General features: G+C 37.5%; 1 protein-coding gene across 1 annotated transcript; it reads right to left on the bottom strand.

Moving 5' to 3' along the window:
- Positions 1-286: 286 nt before the first annotated feature.
- On the bottom strand, positions 287-21,259 carry LOC139742835 (peroxiredoxin-6-like). Its single transcript, XM_071653351.1, has 6 exons — positions 21,168-21,259; positions 13,677-13,833; positions 9,412-9,552; positions 2,663-2,736; positions 2,058-2,130; positions 287-644 (listed from the first exon to the last, which is right to left on the bottom strand). The coding sequence occupies exons 1-6, from the start codon at positions 21,257-21,259 to the stop codon at positions 513-515; spliced, it is 669 nt and encodes a 222-aa protein (XP_071509452.1). The 3' UTR covers positions 287-512.
- Positions 21,260-23,168: the final 1,909 nt, after the last annotated feature.

The following is a 23,168-nucleotide window of genomic DNA, read 5'->3' as shown; positions in this document are numbered from 1 at the left end:
TCATTATGGAAAAAGTGCACTTACGACATCATAACAACTGTTAGGCCTTCGCTTCTACCAATTACCACATACTGACGTTATATTCTTGGTGCATAACTTGTGTGACGCAGCATAAAATCATACTACAGTAATTTCTTCTTTGTAAAAAATAATGTGTCAGAAAATCTATGTAAGAAAATATACTTATTAATAGTCTGTGACTACCATAGTACTGCAGTCACATTACACAACATTCTTTTTCTTAAGTCAATTGAAATTACAGTGTTATAAACTAACAAGAACAAATTACTTCACAGTGATCCTTTTTTAATCATATTACAGGGTGTATCAACTTTTCTTGCATGTATAGCTCTTTGACTTTTCATACAAAATTTGTGAAAACACTCTTCTGTGTGAGAAACTTGATTAACGTATGAACAATGTTAAACATGACATGATTCCATGAAAACCCAACCAAACTAAAGTGGATTTGTTATTTGGACTTGTGTGTGAGAGTGGACTGTCCTTTTTACTTAGGAGGGGTCAGGGGTCAGACGGATATAACCCTTGCCCGAAGGGACTTGAACCTTCTCAAACCCTTTAGAGAAGAGTTTGTTGGCATCGTCGTCAGAGAGGCTGGGCACAACCATGCACCTGTCACCACGCTGAAATAGAGCATGCACACAGAGATATTAACAGCTATTACAACTTATTCCACGAAGCCCAAGAAACTACATTTCTGCAGTTTTACACTGTTATCTTTTTTATTATAATAATTCACATCATTCATTGCTGGTACAGCTGTATTTCATACCATGGAATAATATCTTCTCCTCTTCCATTAGAGCCCACTTTTCATAATATGCCATTGTTCACTTCAGTTTTAAGGTTATCAAAAACATCCAACTCACTAAATTCATAACCAAGTCAAAATTTGGTGAAATATTTTAGAAGATCAAAGTTAACGTTTCTCTCTCAATTCGGCCTACATTGACATTTTTTTCTGACTTATGCTGACATCTCTTAAATCTTATCACATTGTACATAAATGCCCCATTGATTATGTTGGAATTGGAGAAAAAAAGTGAACTTAAACTTGGAAGTGCTGATACATGTCAATATCTTGTTATGCTGATATTAAACATAGAAAAAGAATGATATGATCTGATTATGTGACATACAGAATTTTTTTCCATACCTTTTTTTATGCATTTGTGAAGAACTTAAAAGTCAGTCTAAAGAAGACTGGGTTATGTAGTGATATCATAATCAGATTAAATATCAGGGAAGCTAGCTTTCCAGGTAGACATGCACTTGACATTGAAGCTGGCGAAATGCTTCTATCTTCACTCCATTGTCTACAGCGCCAAATTCGCATGTCAATAATCATATTAAAGCTTATCTTTGATGGCTACACTCTTTCTACTCAATCAACAAATGCAGTGGTGGATCCAGGGGGGGGGGGGGGGGAGGGGGACACACAGGGCGTGCTTCCCCTCTTTATTTTTCATTAAAACAAAAGAAAGGAGAAGAAAAAAAATGGGGGGGGGGGGGTTGCGTGCACCCCCTGTAATTTTGTAAAGGCACCTCCCCTTAACAGAATTCCTGGATCCACCCCTGAAATGTATATCAAATTAAGGAACTCTGTAATCACATTACACAGGTTATACACAGCAATGACAGGCTGGGTAGGAATGCTACCACACTGTCAACGACAGACTTGTGACTTGGTATCGTCGGGTGCCCGTGCATTGGCCGCTAACGCAATACAATTTGTATTGCATTAGCGGCCAATGCACGGGCACCCGACGGTATATACTGTGTAACTTTTTCTGCAACACTGGACTTTAATCAGGTTTGACTGAAAATATGGGAAATGCAAAGGCAGAACAGAAGGAGAATATCTAAAAACAGAGGAAGGTAATCAGGAAGTACAGAAGTTCAGAATACAGAAGTACACAGAGTAGTACCAGGTATAGAAAAAAACAACAACAGAGAAATAAGAAATGACTGAGGCCATCAATGCAAATTTCAGCCAGTCAAACAGACATTTTCTTACCCAGCTATACCATACATACCTTCCAGTCCACAGGGGTGGCAACCTTCTTTGTAGCAGTCAGTTGCAGCGAGTCAATGACGCGAAGAATCTCACTGTGTGAAGACAAAGGAACGGAAGGCCACATTGTCGACTAATATGAAAATATGACTATATCCACTAGCTTTGAATACCAAGTACACATGCCTGTTTAACGTTTACCAAGTACTTTATTGTGCAATGCATTCATATAAACTGTACAGTGAAATATATCACATAAAAACTGCATTTCTCAGATTCATCTCAGCGTGGACCTACTACACACATGAACTTATAACAAAGGTCTTTCTATGATCCCACATAATCACTACTGCCACCTGATTATATGTATTTTAAAATTAAAATACATTCCGACGTTTGGACAATGACAATTATGCAATAGTACTGTGCATAACAGAGCTTACCTTGCATGTTTCCCTGCAGTGTATTCTGTTTTAGCAACATGAAAACATGCAAGTTTTGCTCATGTACTTTTACAGGACAGATTATTACATCGATCATCATCAATATATACTGTAGGCCCTATATGAAAGAAAGAAAAAACCCAGAATAAAACAAAATCCCAGAGTTACAGCATCAAGTACTCACTCAAAGTTCCTTCCTGTGGTAGCTGGATAGAGAATGGAAAGTTTCAGCTTCTTGTCTGGCCCAATGATGAAAACCTGTCAAATGGAGATTGGATGACAAAGATGTGAAATAGTAAAGATAGCGAGTACCAGTTCCTCTCTCTGCCCCCCCCCCCCCCAAAAAAAAACAATTACTGTGCACATCATTTAATTACCACACTATGACTGCTTATAATTCAGTGAATATCACCAAGGAGGTTCAAGAGAATGGAGTCACAACTGTCGTATTTCCTTTGAAGTCAAGTTCGATGCCGCCACTCGAAAGTATTTGAAGCATGTGGCAAACTGGATCTGCCGTGCAGATAGGAAGACAATTGACTCATGTCTCATTGCATAATCATCAGCCACTTTCTAACGAAAATATGTCTTTGTGATGGTAATTACTTTTCGCCATCCCTACTTATAAAAATTAGGGATAAAGCGGTATATAATGGTAAAGACACGGGGATGCGCGAATAGAAATTGCGCAAAAAATGATGAAATGAAAATGAAAATTACTCGACTGGGCGTGCCCAGCCACTAATCTGATATTCCTATCTATTATAGAATTATACACGAAGATTATTCCATATCAGCTTTATTTGGAGGAATTAAGTGGAAAAGTGATAAAACCAGCTTTCCGAGAGGGTACAGTTTTAAACACTTTCACATGATACAGCTCTGATTTACACTTTTGCACATATTTCTCGAAGGGATTGACCTTTGTTTAATGAGCTTTATCATTACGTGAGATTTCATTTCATTTAATAGAAAAACAAGCAAAATATAGAATCTTTAGATTGCTCAGCAAGACCGTGGCATCAAACCCCATCACCAAAAGCACAGATACACCTGTGGAATTCTTTTGTACATCAATAGAAAAGTGACAACTATTTGAATAATTACAGCCATTTGGAACTCTATCTCTTAAACCTCCTTGATATCACTCACTGACAAATGGCTGTGTATTGAGCCAATTGTCGGATCACTGATTACCTCACATTCTTTTAATTTCGCCATCAGGTTCCTATCAACAAAATAAAATGAACTGTCTGCTTTTCATAAACAGAATGTTTGTTAGATCAAGTCTCACTGAAACCATCTGTACATATTTAATAACATAGCAAATCATTCCTTAAAACTTGAGCAGTAAAGTTTGTACTACAGTTGAAGGTCTGTGTGTTTTGGGTCTTTTGTTGTTGTTTTTTTTCTCTCTCTCAATCAGCTTACAATAGAACATGCACAGTGTTAATTTGATATTCAACAGCATGACATTAATTTACATTTAGGTATACAGTGAAACCCCGTTATAACGAGTTCGGTTATAACGAGGAACCGCTTATAACTAGGTGATCGCGTCGGTCCCATTTTCCTTTGCGTGTAAACCTATGGCAGAACGAATCGGTTATAACGAGTTCGGTTATAACGAGATTCCGGTTATAACGAGGACAATTTCGGTGCATCATGATAAAGAAAAACATAAGCAATTTGATCGGATATAACGAGGTTCCATTTCTTGACTAAATTGCCGCTTTCAAACACGAGACAAACGAAACACTGAAAACCGAATTCACGCTATCCACGTCTTTTTCCGTTTTGCAGAGAACCGTTCCTTCCATGTTTTCTTCTAAATCACGCGATAAGACACAGGAATGCCTTCCGATATTCCTACTAAATCATTAAACATAATCATTCGATTTTCTTTTCCGCGAGATACGCGTGCGTGATAATAGGGCAGACCACACCACAACAAGAAAAAAAAAAGATAACGCATACAAAAACTTTTCATGTAGCGACACTTGTGGCCAAAAATGGACAATTGGAATGCGTGTGCAACTCATTATTATATCCTTTCCATTTTTAGTTCCGACTTCCAGTTCTTTTGCTGCTTAGCAAATATGAGTGTGGATGATTAAAGCCGAAATAATTAATGAAATCATCGCGATCCCGTTGGGTAACAGTAGCATAAAAATAGTTGAATAATGCATGTTAACCTCCTTAATCGGTGTTCAGAAAAAGAAACAAACGCATTTATTAATTTGAATAGATCTGTATTTGTTCATTATCATTTAACAACTGATGATTTAAATGTGAGTGTGTATGACTGAAGCCGAAATAATTAATGAAATCATCACAATCTCGCCGGGTGACAGTAGCGTAAAAATAGTTGAATAACGCATGTTAACCTACTTAATCGGTATTCAGGAAAAGAAACAAACGCATTTAACAGTTCAAGGATGTACAAAACGTGAAGAGATTTTCGAAAGAAAATAAAGAACGCATTTTTAATCCCGTCGGACGCAACGATCATACATTGTATAAAATTACGGCCGAAATGATTCATGAAATTATCGAATTCCCGCTGGGCTCCAACAGCGTAAAATACCTCTCAAGTTAACGGTAAACAACGCATGTATGTTACCCTGAAATCGCGATCTCGCCAGGTGACAGTAGCGTAAAAAATAGTTGAATAACGCATGTTAACCTAAATCAGAAAAAGAAACAAACGTATTTATTAGTTTGAATAGATCTGGGTTTGTTCATTATCACAATTTTAACACTGCATTTCACAATTCATGAAGATTTTTCTTTCTTTCAGAATGGTCTATGAGGTACAGATTTGCGTAAAAAGGATCACAACGTAACCTTCCACATTCAATCCTGTCGCATATTTTTCAAGAACGGATGTACAAAACGCGAAGAGATTTTCGGAAGAAAATAAAGAACGCATCTTTAATCCCTTCGAGCGCAATGATCATAATTTATATTGTACAAGATTACAGCCGAAATGATTCATGAAATCATCGCATTCCCGCTGGGCACCAACAGCGTAAAATACCTCGCAAGTTATGGTAAACAACGCCTGTATTTTACTCTATTTGCGCTGGTGTTAGGAAAAATTAACAAACAAGAATCACAATAAAGAATGATCTCATTTCAACCCCTACTTTTTCGTCTAATTCACAAATAATTTCCCTTTATTATCTCAAACGATCCATAAACGTGTAATAACAACGCAAAGGATGTTCTTAAGTTTCTTTTATTGATGGGTATATTCCGATGTCGTGCTTATGTTTTTCTTTGTTTTTGATGCGTACGGTTATAACGAGGTATCGGTTATAACGAGGTAATATCGCCGATCCCACGGACCTCGTTATAACGGGGTTTCACTGTATCATCTTTCATGTATTTTGGAAAAGAAAGTCTCATTTGGGAGAAAACTTGCACACCTTAGGTGAAGTATTTATCTTGCAAGTCTTAACTTGGTTATTAACTCCATGTAACAAACTTAGGACTGATTGATACAAAAATAGCACTTGTTATTACTCAGTTTTTATCATTGTAAAAAGCTACATTAGTTGCTCTCGTTCAAGGAGCTTCAAGGCTACATGACTAAAGGACCACGCTAGCCATGAATATTTCACAGTCTATTCAAACATGCACTCTTACCATTATAGCAAAATAAAGATGTGTTTTGTAAGCAAATCTCAGTCAGAAACTGTTAAGTCTACTCGGGTAGAGTATGGCATCACTATCTAGAATGCATAATATCTCCTGTATATACAGTAAGCCTACCTACAAACAATTTAGAAAACAAATTCTCAAGGAAACTGCTATAAGCAACTTTGACCAAGTTTCTGTACAGCAACTGTCTTTCATTTGAACATGTAGTATGAAGATCACATAACACTTGATAATTGTAGCACTATAAAAACACATAACTCTCTGATGCAATTTTGAAGAGATTTACCCATTAACTTATCAGAGAAACATCCAAAGTCTCAAATGCTCTCATTAAACTCATTAATTTTCAAATTGCTGCACAACAAACCGGATATGAGAATACTCTCCTGACATTCTTTAATGACCAAGAAGCATCTATCATACAAACAGAATTTTTTATAACTTCTATAGAAAGAATAATCAGTAGCATGATTGTCTGCTAGGCTGCAGTACAGTCCACAGGGAAAAACTTTTCACCTTCGGCATCCCCTTTCCCACCCAAGGGCCCTTAATCATTACACTCCATAGTATAAAGTCATAACCATTGTACAAACATGGATAAAGAGACTATGAAGTTAGCTTGACAAAGTGACCAGACAATATGATATCACAATCAAAATATTCCAAGAGCATGACTGCAGTTTGCTCCATGATTATACTGACATCATTGTACATTCCCCTCAATATGGCCCCTGAAGCAGGATACTGTACTGCCAAAGTGTGTGGAACATATGACTGTAGTGAGCACATCATGACACATATCTTGTTTACTCAGTGTACGATGATCTTCTTTGATACACTTTCCTACAAATCACTTCAAAATGACTTGAATTTCTTAGCTTTCATGCACACAGCTTAAGTAAGACTCTTGTTCTCAAGAATGCTTTTCTTTTCTGTTTGCTTGCTTTGCTTGCTTTGCTTTTTCTTATTTGTACTGGAGGTGAATATGATAACTTGTTCCTTTATTTGAGACAAAGGTTGAAACCTTGATCAAAGGTCTAGAACTTCTAATAATTACTGAATGCAATAACTGCATTTCACTAAAGGTTTTCTGTTGTAATGCCAATGCAAGTCAACAAGTATTGTAACCTTGATGTGAATTTGTCCATGTCACTCATCTTTGGCTTCCTGATCTAATCATACCATATGCAGATAATTTTTGGCATTCATTCCTAGTGTTTACTTTCTGATTACTAGTATTCTCTTTCTGTGATAACACGAGCCATTCCAACATGCACAAGACTCTCCATATCACTTGCCAACAATACACAAAGATAACACAATCTCTCACACAGTCCTTCTTTCCCATGCAATATACCTAGCTTTCACAAAGGCATGAAAAGTCAGTGCCAGGAAATTGACATCTCGAGAAATTTTGTTGGTGGGACTTATCAACAACTTGGAAACTCAATAATAAACATATCGGACCAAATCCAATTCAAATCCTAAATTTGTAATGTTCTGACTTAAATATGAAACTGAAACCAAATTGGCGAGGGCATAGCAAGCAACACACCTCTAACAACACAGAGAAAGTGGAAAGCATGTACTGTTTGTTGGGCATGACACAGCAATTCAGAATAGGTATTGACCTGTTGGATCTACTGGGAAAATCAGTCCACTAGCTTTTCAAATTTGAGGTAGCATGCATGCTTATCATTGTGGAGGCTTGGAGGCAGTCACTTGTTAAAATGTTTGTATTACGTAACATCAAATTGGTCTTCTAAAGTCCACTGGCTATTTTGCATGTGGTACCTGGACAAAAGATATGCCCGATTTTGAAGTTCCTGTGCCGTAACTATACAAATAAATGTAGATGGCTGTGACTGCAGCTGCTGTACACATGCACGTACTACAGTTTGTTCTGCCTCCAAATCAAATCAAATGGAGGTTAGACCATGTACAATGGAATTGACTGGGTACAATAACCTGGCAGGTACATTAGCACACTGTATTTGACAAACTTTGAGTTTGGAAAACCCAATGGCAGCCATTATGCTTTACCAGCAAGAATTCAAATACTGTAAAAAGCATCCATCATATCCTATGTTCACATCTTTCATCACTATTAGATTTCAGCCAATTTAAACCCAGCAATCAACAGTTCCTACAACAGAGACTATTAAAAGGTATTTCTGTGAACAATACCAACCCCCCCCCCAAAAAAAAATAATAATAATGATAATTGTATGAATAGCAATCTGCAAAAATATTACAAGCCCACTTTATACATATATATATATATATATATATATATATATATATATATATATACATATATATATATACACACACACACACACAAGGGAATATAATAATGATCAGAAATTGTAATCAGCACATTAATCAAGATATACTTTCGTACTTTCATGCAATTAAGATTTCAGCAATATATTCTTACTTTTAGACTAGGCCCTGTTGCATAAAATAAGCTGCAATCAACCATTAGTCAGGTATCAGCCAATCAGAATCAGTATCCACAGTTGTGTTTGCTTTCTTGATTAATGTTTGATCTCAACTTTTATGTAACAGGCTCAGGTGCTCTTCTCATTTAGATGTGAATCTTAAATTCTTTGCACTCTTTCAATGGCTTTGCTTCATCTCACATGTAAGCCACGAAAAAATACACCCGAGCAGTGATATATAATCACAAAAATAATGATAACTAGAGAAGCACGCTGAGAGCGCAGACCTCTGCCAAGCATGCAGCTCAGGTCCATCACTGATCTTGTTCTTCCATAGAGATATCAGGGATTTTCACCCATACATACTTACTGTGTGCTGAAAGCCGCCCGATTTCCCAATATAGAAGCCTTTGTTATGTCATAAGCCCTCAGCTGCACGGCGCGCCTCACCCTTGCAGAAACTAGAGCACGCATGCAAACCTCAAATACAGGCAGCCTGAACTCCCAAGTTCATTGACCCTACCTACCAAAATATCAAGAATCATCCATAAATTCCCCCAAATTTCTCGGACCACTACCAAAAGTCAATCGTTTGTTACTTGTGTTATTCTCAACCTTTCCTGCAAGTTTCATCCAATCTGTTGGCTACTTTTTGAACTATTTTGCACACAGACGGACAAACTAAGTAACTATATAAACTAACTAACAAACAAACAAACGGAAACGAAAACATAATCTCCTCCCTTGGCGAAGGTAATAATAAATCATGCAAGCACCAACAAGCAGAAGAAAGAATGATGAAGACATGAGATTGGTGACTTACAGCTCTGGCAGTCAGTGGCATGCCAGCCTTGTCTTTCTCATCTGGGTCCACCATACCAAGCTTGACAGCCAACTCACGCTTAGGGTCAGCAATGATTGGGTACGGCCATTCACTGGTGAAACCCGAATAGCTTTGGATGTCCTAATTGTCACAAAGGGAAAGAAGATGAAATGATTACTTATCTTTCAGCATTTCATTTATTCGATGCTTTGTTTCAAAAATCCCCTGATATCATTCATATTAACTGGATTTCAGTCTTTCATGTGTGGTTAAATCTGGAATCTGACATTAAGGTGAATTCCTGTTTGACTAAACTGAAGTTGAAATCTTTGAAGGCTTCTGTGGCGGTAGAACGTTAGGTGGTAGGAGGCTTAACGGTGCACCACGTATTCTTTCTTGGGTATGTGTGTGACCCTGAAATACTGTTTGTTTTACTCATGGATAGAATGTGTTAATACAGTATGATCAATTTCAGTATAATCCGATTATCCAGGGAGGTGTTAGAGAAGGAAGGGAAACAAACTAAATTGAAGTTAATATTGCTGTCACAATCATTTTTGTAGAATAGTGTGATTAGGTGTGACTGTATAGTACGCCCTTTTCAGTTCTTAAAAACCTTCACATTATCTTCACTTCTAACTCTTCATAACTTTTAGAAGGATGATAGAATAAGTTAATAAAGTGTGATCAATTTCTGTATAACCCAATAATCCAGGAAAGTGTTGGAGAAGGAAGGGAAACAAGTATCTCTCCTCTTTACCCATCATGCTCTGTGCTGCCAAGAAGTTATGCACTCTATCGCAGGTGTTAATGAACTGTTTTGACAGAAGACAGCATTTTTATCTAAAGTATGCACCATTCCTCATTCACAACAAACCGAGCGGGCAGCAGTTCGCTGTCCCATTCATTATTTGGCAGCAGTAATTAAGTGTGTAGAGAACAGGGCATGCGAACAAAAATCAGTTAAAATTTGTACACTGTACTTCTTTAACTGTAAAAAGCTATTAGCCCATTGAAGATGAGTCCCCAGTATACTCAGGCCAATGTCTATGGGAAATGCGTGTTGTAGCAAAATAAGCCCGTCCTCAAGGGTTTAAGTATGCAAAAACACGCTCTAGCCAATCATTTAATCTAAAAGATTTCTCAAATACTAAACCTGGCAAATAAAATTATGCACAGATGTGCGCAAGATGGTTACCCCCTTGAGGACGAGTCCCGAGTATACTTGGGCAGGGGTCTATGGGAAATGCGTGTTGTAGCAAAATCAGTAAGTCCGCTAAGGGTTAAATGCTAAATATTTATGCTACCTAAATTTTCTCCTTTTTCTCAGTCCTTGGGCATTGATAAAACAAAGATTTGAAGAAAAACTAGAAGGATCTGTTCCGCAACACATAACCAAATAGTTCCACAAAGGATTTCAACATTTTCTCTGAAATACCCAGCTTAAAATGGTTAAAATCAAGAGCCTCTTATTTGGTCTTTATTTTAAAACTCTATGTAAGAGCAGCTTTGAGCATGGAACATCAAAGCCAGAGGTAAGCGTTCAATTGACACAAAATACAACCTATGCACAAATTTGCACAGACTCCACTCCTTCTCTGACACCACCCCCTTCATTGTTGTTGCTATGCAGTTGTACATTCTGTTTTTGTCCCATTCATCGCACAGAGCATGGCTCAGTGAAATCTTCAGTGCTTGAATAGACCCAATACCTCAGAGGGGTTTTTTTTCTCAGTTCACACTTTTCCAGAATGTGTGCTTTCTTTCCAATATAGGGTGCGTTTATCAGCTCTTTTTCTTAGCAGAAACAGGTTTTCCAAACGGCTTTCAGAGAATTTTTATGAGATGATAAATGCAAAGCTGTTTTGATTATGGGGTTCGGAAAGCCTTTTTGAAAGCCGCAAATTTGTGCTTTCAGAAACAGGCTTCCGAAACAGGTTTCCAGAAACCTGTTTCTAGAAGCCCTTTGAAGCAAGATAAACGCAAAGCTGTTTTAAAGGAAACAGTTTTATACTGCGGTTACAGTACACTGTATATGACCCCTTCTCCTCGGGTCAAATTGCGCAATGCAGCTGCGAAGTGACAAGACCAATTTTTGTGTTTGCAATGAGTTGATAAACGATGGAAACGGCTTTTGAAAGCCGTTTTAAACAGGGGACAGATGATAAACGCAGCCACAGAAAGTCCATTTGAACTTAGATCATTTCATAGCTTAAAGTCTGCTCTTTGGAATCTGCTCTTAACTATTCAAATATCCACATCTGGCAGCTCTTTGTTGTTTTTGTGATGCAGGGTCACATATTTCCAGCCAAAGTTCATTGATCTTTGACATTGACTTCTAATATTTTATTCATAACGTATAATTTCATGAAGATAGATATCCATCTTGCCACCAAGTGAATTCTCTCTTGACATTCGTGTCTCATAATTATGGTTTGATGACATTTCTAGCAAAAGCAGCTGAATGACTTTATTCTCGTAAGATACAATGTACTTTGCTGAAAATGTAATTAGCACATCGTCACTTCACATAATATAACTATGCTATCTGTCATTTAGTGTTTCTTAAAATCACAATGACACCTGTATTAAATTGACGGGCACATGGAAAAACCTACAGACACCAGGAAAACAGGGTGCCTCAAGCAGCCTGCCTTTCAGGCGAGACATGATAAAATGCAACCCTGTAACAATTAACCCATTGAAGACTAGTCCCAAACATACTTCCAGGTTGGTGTCTATGGGAAATGCATAGCAAAACTAGAAAAGCACTCTCAGTCTGCCAAGCAGCTCATTTCCACCCATACATGCATAATCACCCTATTTTCCCATAGATAAAAGCCTTTGATCTACATCATTAGCTTCAAGCTGCTAGGTGCCTCACTCAAGCAAAGCACATGTGCTTTTAAAGCATGAATGCAAAGCTAGCATATACACATTGTAAGCACATCTTGAACTCCAAATTTCATTGACCCTATCTACAAAGGAACCCAAATGCTTCAAGAATCTATAAAAATTTCAATATTTTGCTTACTATTCAAGCAAATGTGAAATCAAACAGACTTGACAAGTCAAATGGGGGGGGATGTAATTTTTTTTTTTTTAACCACTTAAGTTTCAATCCAAGTTTCAATACATAGAATGACTGTGTCATAAGATAAACTGCAATTTATTTGCTTACATTTGTACTTTGAAATTCATATTTATTTATTCTGTCACGAGCCAAATTTATCACGTCAGTGTGATGAAGTCTCATAACTCCTACTATTCAAGATTTTCTTCTTCTTTTTTGCTATAATCAGCATAAATATTTCAACACTACTCACACCAGAAGCTCACATGATGAGATAAAACGTGAGGTAACAGTAAAGGGCAACTTGGCTACAAATCAAATAAGATGAAAATGTAATGAAAGATGTGTGGCTGATACCAATGTTTGACATACACCACAATTTCCTGTGCCATGTGTCACTGGCCTAAGTATACATTGTAAAACATTCCTTCATTGCACGTATCAGGTTACAGCAAATCAAATAAAGTCAGATATTGAAATTCATCTACCATCCCTACCATGCTTTCAGACCTTTGGCCTGTCCCATCATTAATTCACACTGCATATAATATCCATAGCTGGGGATATACACTGTGGCTCACGGTATACTTGCATGTAGGAGATATTTTGATCTATAAAAATAGCTAATACAGCAATCACAAGTACTTGACTTGCCTTACTTGATTTTAATACTGTAAAAGTGGAAATATTTGTGCATTCTGTGCAAAAATAAAGCATGACAATATTTTTGCTCTCTAGTGTACATATACCACTCTGTGGTGTCTTGACTCAGCAGAATTAAAAAATATATGCGAAATTCATCTTACGCAGCTGAGTGCAAAAAATTATACACAATAAAAATATTTGAAAAAATCCTCTTCTACATGAATTGCACATTAGTGCATCATTTTGCCTTCCTACAACAGACTGAGAAACAGACTGAATCTGGCATGGAAGACTAGCAGTGATCTAGTGATCCAGGTCGCAGCAGCTTGCTAAAATACATGAAGTTACCAAGCACTGAGCAAGAAGTTACTTAGTAGTCTCCACTATTCTGGGTGAGAAAAGCACTTAATAACAATGGACACACTTAAAAAATTTTGGTGGCCTGATTGGACCAAAATGTTGAACTTAATATGTGATTTGTTTTTTGTTTTGATATGTTTTTGGGTTTTGTTTTTGTTTTGTTTTTGTTTGTTTTTTTCATACCAACCTTGATCCATCCCTTGTGGCTCTCTGCATCATCACATGAGAGAGCCAAAAGCTTCACATTCCTCTTCTCAAACTCCCCAGTCAGCTGGGCCACCCTCCCCAGCTCAGTGGTACAGACTGGGGTGTAGTCAGCCGGATGAGAGAAAAGGATGCCCCATCTGAGAAATAAAGGGAGAAACCATGCTTTAGAGGGAATCTACAATGTACATCACTTATTACTTAAACAGTGTATTTTATAGCAGTGAATCTACCACCGGGTACATTTTTTATTTTTGCATTTTGAATGCTCTCAGATGTACATGATGCAAGTAGGCAAAAATGCTTCCAGGGCTTTGCTAGTACGTGACATCTCAAGAAAGATTTACAGTCTGCTAATAATACTCCTGGTTTTATCATACACCATGTTGACTTTGTAAACAGAGCAAATTGATAATGCTACTTACGGTGACAGCAGTGCATGATTTAATGACTGGAATGGGAAAAAAAAAAAAAAAACATTACTCAGAGAAGGGTTATTTCAACAAGTATGATCAATTTCAAGTCACGGACTTTCAGCAATACATGCAATTTCAAGCAGCTAAATGTTAAAGATAGTGCTTTAATGCATCAACTGCACACACGTACGTACTGAAGGTATAGATTAGCTATAAAATACAGTAATCATGCAAGCAAGCACATTGATTGCACCTGAGAGCATGCAGCTATAATGCAGCAGCAGTGTACATTCTCTGTGACACTGTAAAACAAGGAATGTTCGCGAGCATTTAAATTTTGCAAATTATGCGAGCACCAAGATTCGGGAAATTAAAATGCACACTAAAGTTCTCGTCTACACTACATGCATTGAATGCCAGTGGCAATTCACGAAAATTTCATGCCGCAAAAGAGGCCGTCGGCTCCAATTCACAAAAATTTCATGCTGTAAATTTATCATGCTTTACAGTATCCCATCACTTTAAGTGATGTATTACATACAGTATTGTACTACAAAGTATCAATACGGCAAAGGATTGCACAAATGTTGTTCTAATGTGGAGGCAGCAGAAGTTTTTGAATCAAAAATAGATGTGATACATGTTTATCAGTTTGTATCTGTGGTATATGTAGATAGCAAAAAGTACTTTCCCAGCAGTATCCTTTAAAAATAGTGATTACTCTACTGAATGGTTGATATTGATACCCTGAAATAGTATTTTCACACCCATGGATACTAATATCTGGTTTATAAATTCAAAATATGATTTTTAAATTTGACACATTTTCTCTCATTCTACTTTCAACATCTGAAATTACTAATTGATTTTAAAAACATGTAGTGAACTTGGCCACCTCTGGATCTGTATATGAAATTTGTTGCATAATCTTGAAATCCAGGTGTTGTGCAAGATGGTTCATTCATAATAAAGTCCACCAAATACAAGTCTGAGTTATCTTGTAGGTTCATGGACCTTGCTGTGATTTATTGTTCCGTCCACAGTAGACTGCCGGGATGTTCGTATCCAACCCCCTGTGTGCATGCACAAAACACATGGTATGGCACTATATATTGTTTGATGTGAGATCAGCTGGAAGAGTTGCCATCAACCTTGCTTGAATCATGTCTGATTGTAAGACTAGCATGAAATGTGGGCAAAGAAATAGTACATGCTTTATCATCATTCCTAAATCCCTTTTCTTTTCTTTTTTAACAGCATCTCCATTGACATGGGCATAAACTGTAAGGCTGTATGTGCCTAGTGACATGAAAGTCTTTTTTTTTTTGTAATGTTTTTTTTTTTTTTTCTGATCATTCTGTCAGTTTACCCAAGCCTTAATTGCTATCTATATCGCTGATGAGGTCAGTTCAAGGTGTAGCATTCCTTGTAAGAAGAAGAAATGTTCACAATCACAAGCACTATCAATGTATCTCAGTGCACTGTAGGCCCATTTCTGTGGGAGCGTACACAATATTTTCTAACTGCAAGGAATCACTAAATACATCCCCTTTTTCATTCTCTCTCCCTCAAAGTGGTTTGGTTTTGACTGAAAGAAGTTTTGTACAGAAAACATTTATTGACTAGTTTTCCTCATCCAAATTCTTGAAAATGCCACTTCATTTTCAATTTCACAGTTTGATGACAGGATTTAAAGTTTTCAAAAAGAACCAGGGAATTAATATCTAACCTTGGACTATGATCTCTGATCTTTATCCCACCTGATGAACAACCAACTACTGATCAGTAATGTTGATCAGGTTTAAGCATCCCCCCCCCCCCCCCATCATGACATCAAATATGCATTAGTCATAATTGATGATACTTCTATCAAACATTATCTGTTGACAATTGATACTTATGATCATTCCATGTTCTGGACAATTCACTGGAAGCATGATAGGATTAAAAAACATTTTCCTTCTTATCACATCATACCCTTCTACAAATTTGCCTTCAAATTCCATTGCTCAAAGCATGCCTTGAATACCCTAGTACTGTAAAAGTGTAAAATTTTCACGGTGTTGACATTTTTTGCACATTTTGCGTAACCAGAAACTAGCGCAAATACATGCATGCGAATATTTTTGCTTGCCGTATGTTCTTGTAATTGCTGCCTTGATTCTGCGGATTTAAAAACACGCAAAACTCTTCTCACCAGGATGATTGCGGATATATCATGCACGCAAAAATATCCACTTTTACAAAACACCAGGTCCCTGTAGCTTCAACTCAATGCATTTGGGAGAATGGTTCACCAAGTTCCCAAAATGTAGACAAGAGTGTCTTCATTCATGGCTTATATCCATTTTTATTAGCATTATGATGACAAGGAAAATTACTAAGCTTCTTCTACCAAAGCCTGTTCTTCTTCTGAATCAAAACTGCATTTATTGTCTATAGATTATGTTAGACGTGTGCTTTATTTTGCTATAAAACTCAATTGCAGATGTATGTGGCAATTATAAGGCTGAGCTCACTAGATTTTGACTTTTGGTGACTACATTCTGGTGCCATTATAGTGCAAAACAAAAGAGCTTGTGAGCAAAGCGCATGCTCTATTCATATCTCGCATCCGATTAATAATTTGCATTGTTTGATGGCACACAACAGTTTACCCTGGAAAAAGGGCTACATGTGCCACTTGAATGCTTTTGCACATGCGGATTTCCAACCTTTCTATTTTTTGGTCAAAAAAGGCAAAAAGAATCGTTTGGAGCGTTGAAGGATTTGAGAATTGTGAAAGCAACAGCTCATCAACTAATTTGACCTGCCGAACATTCTATGACTTTGAATCTGACTGGCATCTCCCCACCCTTCTTAGATTAAAGGACAAGTTCACCTTCATAGATATGTGGGTTGAGTAAATGCTGCAATATTAGTAGAACACATCAGTGAGAGTTTAAGCAAAATCGGACAATGCGTTAAAAAGTTATGAATTTTTGAATTTTCTGCTCAGTCACGGCTGGATGAAAAGACTACTATAGCTTGTGATGTCACATGAGTACAACGATATAAAGAAAGAATAAAGAAAATTCAACATATTTCCATTTTTCTCGCATAACAAAAGAACACTCGACTTCTCTCTTTCAGAAGGCAGGGGGAATAATATTACCCTTAAAATATGTCAGCAGCAAGTCGAAGAAATGTGCACTTTATTAAAAAAGTAAAGTTTTGTGAAATTCTCTTTTTATTTTCCTTATATAGTTGTACGCATGTGACATCATACACTGTAGTAGTCTTCTCTTCCAGCAGTGACTGTGCAGATTGTATTCATAACTTTTGAACGGATTGTCCAATTTTCCTCAAACTTTCAATGATGTGTTCTACTAATATTGCTGCATTCTCTCAATCCTTATGTATATGAAGGTGGACTTGTCCTTTAAAGTGCTAATGGGAGAAACTCTGATGTAGATCAGCGTGTGAGTTATCACAATTCCCAGGAAAAAAAAAAAAGAAGAAGAAATTAATATCATGAAATATTGGATAGACCGATATGAAATGAACAATGTGACAAAACAGGCACCCTTCAAGGCACTGGACAAAACAACTGTTCGTATCATGACCAATAGGCATCAACAGGTGGTTATCTTAACCCATTCCTTATGGGAACTTGGTATACCAGGTTCCCAAAACCTAGACAGTAGTGTGTACATTCATGGCCTAAATTCATGTCAATTTGGGTTTCGCTGCACAGAAAAATGGTTTTGATAGAAATATTCCACTTTCTTCTATCAATATACAATTTTCTTTCTGTATGCAAGGAAAATATGTGTATCGCAGTATTATTGATTTTTTTCCAATGTAGTGTGAGCTTGTTTTGCTGTAAAACTCGTATAAAGATGTACATAGCGATCAATGGTGAACTCAGTAGATATTTGACTTTGCTGACCCCGCTCGGGTGCTGTGTAAAACAAAGCATTTTTTAGCGCATCAGTGCATGCTCTATTTACACCCTTGACCGATATTTCTCTTGTTCAATGGCACATGTATGTACATTGTAGCTGACCGTGGAAAGGGGGGTACATGTAGCGCGCTTGAATACTCCACGCATGTGGATCACCACCTGTCCATTCTTTGTCAGCCTGCAAAGAAAATCTCGTTTGGGGGTATCGAAGGCGGTAGGAGAATTGCAGGAGGAATGGGTTAAATGCCCCCCCCCCCCAACCTTACAATTAAGCATTGTTTTCAAATAGCCATTGGCTATACCACAAGGGACGGGAAGACTTACAGCGTAGTTTTGACTGGGTACTGTGGGTGAACTATCAAATGGTATATAACAGGACATGAAGGGTCCGATGATGGTAAAACTTAAAAGCATCAAAGTCAAGATTATATGGGCGAATGTACTCTTTGTTAAAATGAGAATTGGATTTTTTTTCTACTGTTTTAGTGAAATCCCATTGTCTACAACGTTGCATTGCTGGCACCGGACGCTATGGGGCGTTCTTCAATGAGACAAAATGTATCAGGGAACGCTTGGGTAAATTTTGATCTAGAAATGACTTTTTGATAATACTGTTTCGCGGAGCGAAGCGGTTTTGATTCTGGTTAGGAAAATTTGCGTTTGAGTTTGCCTCATTTGTAATTTGAGGACACCATAGACGACATGCGCAGTGAGTGAAAGTTGTCATTTGTCACGTTTCGTGCAGTTTCTAATTGTGCCATTCAGTTAGTTAGCAGCTGACCGTTCCAACGTGAAGACTGGTCGCTCGTCCGTTTCTGCAGAAGACTCATGCAAGTCAAGTTTAGTCCCGCTACAGGAGTAAGTTAATACCAGAAAATGTGAAATGAACATTAAAAACTGAGAGAAAGCAAATAAGAGTATGCTTGAGCGAACTTTGAACTCAGTTACAATGTTGAATTTGTTGCATGCGTACTGGTGAGTTGCAACGTGGTACCTACATGGTTACACAGGTATTGCACGTGAACAGTAGTGCATGTTCATGTAATGCACGTTCATGTCAAGGCATGTAATGCCAGGAATTTATGAACTATGTAATGTCATTTCATCAACCTGATGTGGTGGTTGTGTGAAGATACAGTTGTGACAGAAATTGGCATTAAGACAGATTTAGAGAGTTATATAATGTCGATAATGGTTTAAAGAGACAAAGCTGTTGGTGAATAGAGTTGATAGTGGGAAAAGGTCACCACACATTAATAGGTTCTTTGTGTATGATTTATCGACATGCATCAGTGTGGGTGTTTGTATTGCAAGACAAATTGCAAGGTAATTACAGAACTGTGTTAAATGACAGCAGTTCGTACAGTGTTTGTAGCGCCTAAAGTGGAATCTCAAGTGTAAGAATCTACTCAGTGGTGTACTGTAAGGTTTAATTTGCATTTCTTGAGTAGAATCCATGGTATGGGGGTAACAATGTTGAGTGTACAATAGTGCTAAGCGAATACAGAAATGCAGGTTGTAGATTTGTTTTAAGGTGTTACATTGAGTATATTCAGCATCATTCACCGGGCTCAAAGTGAGATTATGAGTGTCTACAGTACAATCAGAGTGTAGATGCAAGTGATGTTTGACAGAAGAATAAGTACAGGTGGTTTGACTTATACATAATGTAACGTTTTCATATCCGTATGATTTGTGACTGCAAGTGTATGAAGCAAAGTCACTGAGAGTTAAAGGGTGTTAAACACGCGTTGTATTTGTACAAAATTACATGTTTGTGCAGAAGTATAAATTAGACAGGATGTGCACAATACAACTAAGTACAGTGCAAGAGTGCCAAATAAAGTGCTCAGATTAATCTGCATGTGTGTACACAGTAAATGAGCACAATGAGCCAGTGTATTATATATTATACAAAGCTGTTCTTTCAGTAAGACAGAAAGAATCTGTAATTTTGGCATACAAGTGTAGTAGCAAATTCCTACATACATCTAGCATACATCTAGCATACACGTGTCGTAGTAAATTCCAAGCATTCAATGTGCATGTTCAATTGATACTCCCTATGTAACAGAAACATGATGATTTATTAATAGTCGCCTTTCAATATGTGACAGGTATAAATCCAGGTGAAGTGTACCGGCCATGTACAATACACGTACAATATACTATGAAGGTAATAAGAGACAGTGACAACAAGAGAAGTCTTTGAGTCTACAGTATATGCATGTCAGGCAATGCAAAGATTTAATCATATACAAGTGTAAAATGTACAAGACGTGCATGAATAATGTACATGTGATTCAGAAGTCCAAGTTCAGTGTACAAGGCATGCCTGAGTATTACATGTGATTCACATGTCCAAGTTACTTCATGTGTATTAGCAACAAGGCGCTAATATTTTCTTTGTTTACGGTTTTGATCTATTCACAGATCGAATAAACAAGCTTCACGGCCACGGCTTACTATCTCAATCCACGGCTGGGCTAAACTCGGGTTCCATTCTTCAACTATTCAAATACTATGAACTGATTTTTATGTTATCAATGTTTTCCCCTGGGCTATGTTTGTATGGATGCTTCAAACAGCTTTCTTCAACATAAGCTAGACTTCTCTAGTCTTTAATATACTAGTCTTCTTCAACTTCTCTTAAAAGTTCATTGTTGTCACAACCAATCACTTTTATAAAGTAAGTTTTTGGAGGTTAATCATATACTTTTGTTTAAACACGCTAGAATATGTTTTGCCAATCATGATATCATAGCCTATGCTATAGGCCTAAATAGGTAAAGTTTAGTTCAATTCCTCTGCAAACTCTCTTCCTACTCATCCTGGCGATAGTAAGCAGACCTAGATCTACTAGACTAGTGGTTCTTCGTGACACGGAATTGCAATCTGTAGTCTCATCTGTACCTAACTAAAGTTACAATTTGGTATTTATGGTTATGATAAAATTACTCCTTTATCAAGCCGCTTCTAGCCAGACCAGATGTCTGTCGCTACTTACAGCGACTGGGCGCCCCTTAATATTTTCTGTGCCTGAGGGAGCGCTTTGCGTTCGGATCGGGTTGGTCGCAGTGACTTCTGTGTGTTCTCAGTACTAGATACTTACGAGTCGTTGAAATATTCGTGAAACTTCAGTTTTCCAACGCTGGTGTCCACCTCCGAGTCGGGGAAAACATCTCCAAGGTTCAATCCAGGCATGGTGCCTCTGCCCTGTTAGTTCGCGAAAGGTCAGAATTGAGGAGAGAGACACTGGTTGACTACACCACACAACTGTACTGAGAGCAATGAGATATTCTTGATCTACCGAGCGCTTCACGTGTTTATATCTAGCTCCGATACGATCAGATGCAGCCATGCGAGCCAACGATCCGACGCGTCGTTCGCGACCCTCGAAACAAGCGAGGCAAGGCCGACACGTTTCCGTGCTGCACGTGCGTTACAAAACTCCGGATCGATCCATCCGGGGTGCATGGTGCAAGTGGGCGTGGCAGTTCTACACATTTTTTTTTTGTTTCAAACAATATTTTATTTCGATTCCATCATCCATCATTGATTACAATTCAACATTTAGTTGTGTTGCTTGCTGCGTGACATTTCAAACATATATCAAAATATTACAAAATAATTCTTAGGACTGTCATTGTGTCAATTTCTGATTATTCTACTATACAATACACAGTAACTGCTTCACAAATATAGTCATCCCCGCAATAATTATAAGATCAGTTTTTGATAATGCTTAATGGGTCAGCAAAACCAATATGTATGTACAATACACATTACAAAATATACCCATTGACTGCGTCCGTATACTCGTCACAGCAGTAATTATTAGATCATGAAATCAAATATTGTTAAGGGGTCAAACAAAAGGCCTGCATACCTATGTACACACATACATACAACAGCTTTACAAATCACACATGTGCATAATCATCGATCTGCACTCGATCCAGGGAGGTGAGACCTCCCTGCTGGTTCCCAGACGAGATACAGTCTTAATATATTCGTGTGATGTGCTGTGTGAGGTTGATACAATCATAGGCGTTACTCCATGGATGACTAGGCTTGGATTATTAATAGGCCTATTTAGGCATAAAAATTCAACCATCACAGATTTCTCGAACGAGGGGGGGGGGATGTTACAAGTTTCACAAAACAACCTGCAGTATTCTTCACAATCACATCATATGCATAGGCCTTTAAGATGGTGTGATGACATCATCACATTACTTTTTTAAAGAAAAAAGAGAAAGAGAGAAAAATTGGGGCCTATACAACAATAATTTGCCCCAGACAATACTAATATAAAACAAACATAATAAAGTGCTTTCTCAATGGCTTTATTAGTAAATTCGGCATTCATGAAATTACTTGAATCCCGGCGAAGCCATAATCTGAACTTTTCTCTAGACTACTGTGTTTTGTGAGGATTAATGATTTAGCACCGAAAGACAATTCTATGGGAAGTGTCACTGTTACACATGCCTGTTCAAAGGCAGTAATCACATTGTATCAAAATAAATGGTTGTTAGGAGTTAACGACGATTATCGCCATCACGGAGGGGGTGGGGCGTGAAACTTTTTATACATTCCACAACTGACTTGTATAATTTCACTAAAACATACCGTATCGTCTTCAATTATTTGACTTTTCTCTTATGCATGACCATGTCTATAGGCTTACAACTTAAAAATTGATGTTGAATTCCTCCTTATCAGGACAGACACAACTGTGTTGCATCTGAAATTTACCCTTCTATAAGATGCCGAGTGGATGATATAATCAATAATAATGAACTAATTTAGACCTCTTCAATATGAACAATTTAATTCTCTCCTACAAATAAGCAAATAAGCAAACGATCCTACCACTCACGATACAAAATCATTATTCCACCATTGCAATGAATACAAGAGACATTCATTCACAAATTTTGAGCAGGAGCAACAAAGGTAACGACGTGTCTTACCTAGAACCCACGCGCTGGGCACTTATCAGAATCTATATATTTCAAGTTCACAGCGTTCCCACTTTATATATCTGAAGTGAGAAATGTATGATTTATGCATACACATGTTCCTTTGATTTGACAGTCCTTCCAGT

This window comes from Diadema antillarum, unplaced genomic scaffold, assembly GCF_040938485.1.
Source record: "Diadema antillarum isolate AM-2024a unplaced genomic scaffold, OU_Dant_1.0 seq00001022_RagTag, whole genome shotgun sequence".
NCBI lineage: Eukaryota > Metazoa > Echinodermata > Echinoidea > Diadematoida > Diadematidae > Diadema > Diadema antillarum.
This window is presented reverse-complemented; position numbering and strand designations above follow the sequence as displayed.

Excerpts from the sequence above, each read along its gene's own strand:
- LOC139742835 (XM_071653351.1), bottom strand. The coding sequence starts at position 21,259 with ATGCCTGGATTGAACCTTGGAGATGTTTTCCCCGACTCGGAGGTGGAC. Across the intron at positions 13,834-21,167 it reads CACGAATATTTCAACGACTC|ATGGGGCATCCTTTTCTCTC; the intron begins GTAAGTATCTAG and ends TTTATTTCTCAG. Across the intron at positions 645-2,057 it reads CCACCCCTGTGGACTGGAAG|CGTGGTGACAGGTGCATGGT; the intron begins GTATGTATGGTA and ends GCTCTATTTCAG.